This window comes from Lactuca sativa, chromosome 5, assembly GCF_002870075.4.
Source record: "Lactuca sativa cultivar Salinas chromosome 5, Lsat_Salinas_v11, whole genome shotgun sequence".
Taxonomy (NCBI): Eukaryota; Viridiplantae; Streptophyta; class Magnoliopsida; order Asterales; family Asteraceae; genus Lactuca; species Lactuca sativa.
The window spans coordinates 365,901,622-365,904,635 of NC_056627.2; the positions used below are offsets into that span (position 1 = coordinate 365,901,622).

At 31.7% G+C, this 3,014-nt stretch overlaps 1 protein-coding gene across 1 annotated transcript; it reads right to left on the bottom strand.

Annotated features, from left to right (window-relative positions):
• Positions 1-1,393: 1,393 nt before the first annotated feature.
• Positions 1,394-2,758, bottom strand: LOC111917648 (40S ribosomal protein S18). The gene is made up of 4 exons (XM_023913319.3): positions 2,582-2,758; positions 2,307-2,467; positions 1,739-1,927; positions 1,394-1,646 (listed from the first exon to the last, which is right to left on the bottom strand). The coding sequence occupies exons 1-4, from the start codon at positions 2,582-2,584 to the stop codon at positions 1,541-1,543; spliced, it is 459 nt and encodes a 152-aa protein (XP_023769087.1). The 5' UTR covers positions 2,585-2,758; the 3' UTR covers positions 1,394-1,540.
• Between the last annotated feature and the right edge of the window lie 256 nt (positions 2,759-3,014).

The following is a 3,014-nucleotide window of genomic DNA, read 5'->3' on the forward strand; positions in this document are numbered from 1 at the left end:
GTCATCAACGACACTGATACGGATAAGTGCCAGAAAATCAAAAATCTTAGGTTGGACTTGCAATCTACTTGTATCATCAAATTAATCACCGACCTAAAAAGCACATTTCTCAGATCCAAAACTTACAACATGCACTTCTTCTCCATTTCCTTTTAGGCTGATGTGGCCCTTAAATATGAAATATCAAACTTTTAGTCAGAATAAAAGTGGCACATCAGCTTTAAAAAAATACACTAACTTCTCTCCGTCGACTAAAATTGTCAATTTAAATGTTAAAAGTCATGGTAAAAACAACTTTGTGTGCATTTTCGAAAAAAGTACTCAAATTATAAGGGCTTTTTTGAATTTTTACAAAAATAGTTTGTATGCTTACAATAAGTATTTTATTTAAATATAAAATTTAGAAAGATGCAGAAGTACAAACAGTCGAATCATTGATCACTCCATCTTTATAGTTTGTACTAGTTCACATGCTATTGTAGTTGGCTTTTTAATATTTTTCATCATTAAACCCTCTATCTATGCTAACAACTTGCCTTTAAACTAATGAAAATAACTATGTTAACCAACCCTATTTGGCCCTCAATCGTCTTTTGATCCATCATATTTGTCTAAAAGTCAAGTTTTCCGTTTATAGAATTTTCTACAAAGATGAAAATTTGTATTATGAGATTTTAACGAATACTACAAACCTTTTTACCCTTCAACTTTTGATGTAGAAATTAGACATATTGCATAGTGTTATCATCTCTTGATATCATTGGAGATGGCAAAGAGGAACGAACAACTAAAGGAACTTTTGGATGGGGATGAAGATCCTTGAATACCAAGATTACTCACAGGTTTTGTTGAAACTTGTTTTGATGTGCGATTTGCTTTGACTAATCATGTAATTCGAAAATTTGGAAAATTATAAAAAGATCTCATTTTGCATTAAAGACAAAATTTATTTTTGCAGTTGGTTGTTTTGACATTGAGGGGATTGTTATGATTGAATATTTAGATTTGATCTGCCATAAATAATTCTATGTTACATGGTGGGTTGGGCTGATTTGATAGCTTATGTTGTTATCAACGTCATAATTCAAAAAGTCTTTTCAATGTCAAGAACTCCAACAGCTTTAATCAATAAGGGTTTTAGTTTTAATTTTAAATAAATTTTAATTCAAGTTTTAGTTTGCTTTTTATTTAAAATTTAAACTAAACACTTTTACATTAATAAAATGTATTGAAATTTTGGGCCATGGTTTTCTAACCCCGGTTAAAATTTTGGGCCATGTTTGGGTCAATAACGGAGGCCCAGTTCAAACTTAACCCATCTATTTTGTAGAAGTGCACATCGGGGGAAAAAAAGGTCTTATCACATTCACTCATTACAATCAACCCTTAAATGTATAAAATAAAAACCTCTTCGATAAAGAATCCAAAAAAAATACAGCCATAACATAACAACTTTTACCCCACAATCATAATAATATTCTAAATCTGATGCAAATAACAATTTTAAGGGATTTCCCAAAAACAAAAATAAAAAACACACTTATCTCTTCTTGGACACACCAACAGTCTTTCCCCTACGACCAGTAGTCTTGGTGTGTTGACCACGTACTCGGAGACCCCAGTAATGACGAAGACCACGGTGATTCCTGTTTACCAAAAACAATCAACAAAAAATTATTACTTTCTAAAGTTTTTGTTTGTTGGAGTTTGAAGAAAAAAAATGGAAATGATAAAAGACCTGATCTTCTTCAATCGTTCAAGATCATCCCTGAGCTTCATGTCGAGTGCATTAGATGTGACTTGAGAGTACTTTCCATCTTTGTAATCCTTCTTTCTGTTAAGAAACCAATCTGGGATTTTGAATTGTCTTGGATTTGCGACAATTGTCATCAGGTTATCAATCTCAGCATTTGAAAGTTCTCCCGCCCTGTAAATTTATGTTGATAATTTAGGTTATTGTATGCCGAAAATTCAAAGCTTTGCTTGAATCTAACTGAAATCGATCCTCTATAGTTGTTTCTCATTGTAGTAACTGGATATAATTTGTTGATCTATTGTAAAACAGAGAATGTTTACACCGATAGGCATATTTTGAAATAATTCACTATGATCTTACTTTATTGCACTTAGTTGTAGTGTTTAACCCCATATAACTAATCATAAGAATCCAACTTGTTGAAAGAAACATGATCATAAAATGAAGATAATAATGGAGGACAAATTCAGTCACGAAAATCGTTGAAGAGGATGTAAAGGATTGAAATATCGAAAATGAAACAAAGGAAAACTTGAGGAATACAAAGTACCTCTTGTTCATATCAACGTCGGCCTTCTTGCAGACAATGTTTGCGAATCGACGACCGATACCTTTAATGGAGGTCACAGCGAACATGATTTTTTGCTTTCCATCAACATTCGTGTTCTGTACACGAAGAATATGCTGGAAATCTTCATTTGCTACCAGAGACTGTAAAATAGATCACATCACAACAAATTAGAACATCGACACAAATACAGATATGAAATAATAAAGAAAATGAAAAACATGGAAGAAATAGCACTGTAAGGGTTTAGATGTTACCATGGCTGCGATTTGGGTTTCTTCTTCAAGACGTTGATGCGACGAAATTCTCCAAATCGCTGCAGCCAGTAAAACCCTAATTGAGGGAGGGTTGTGGTGGTTTATATTGTATTCAATCGGGTATTGGGCTTGTTCAATTATATGGCCCGAACAACTAATTGGGCGTTGTGATTTCAATTAGTTTACCACATACTTCATAAAAGACATATAGTTACATTGTAATGTGAGAAAAACATAAGTGAATTATTAGAAAATTAGGAGGGAGCTTCATGTATTATATGGGTGTATTTAAAACAATTAAATATGTATAAATATTTGAAAATTTTAAATTTATAAGAAAAATGACAAAAATATTGAATTACTAAAATTAAAGTGTTTTTTTCTCTTTTAAATTTAAACAAATCATTTAGATAAAATAATCAAAGCAAATTAA

Coding starts and splice junctions, on each gene's coding strand:
- LOC111917648 (XM_023913319.3), bottom strand. Junction 1,928..2,306: donor GACGTTGATATGAACAAGAG/GTACTTTGTATT, acceptor ATAAATTTACAG/GGCGGGAGAACTTTCAAATG. Junction 1,647..1,738: donor GAACGATTGAAGAAGATCAG/GTCTTTTATCAT, acceptor TTTGGTAAACAG/GAATCACCGTGGTCTTCGTC.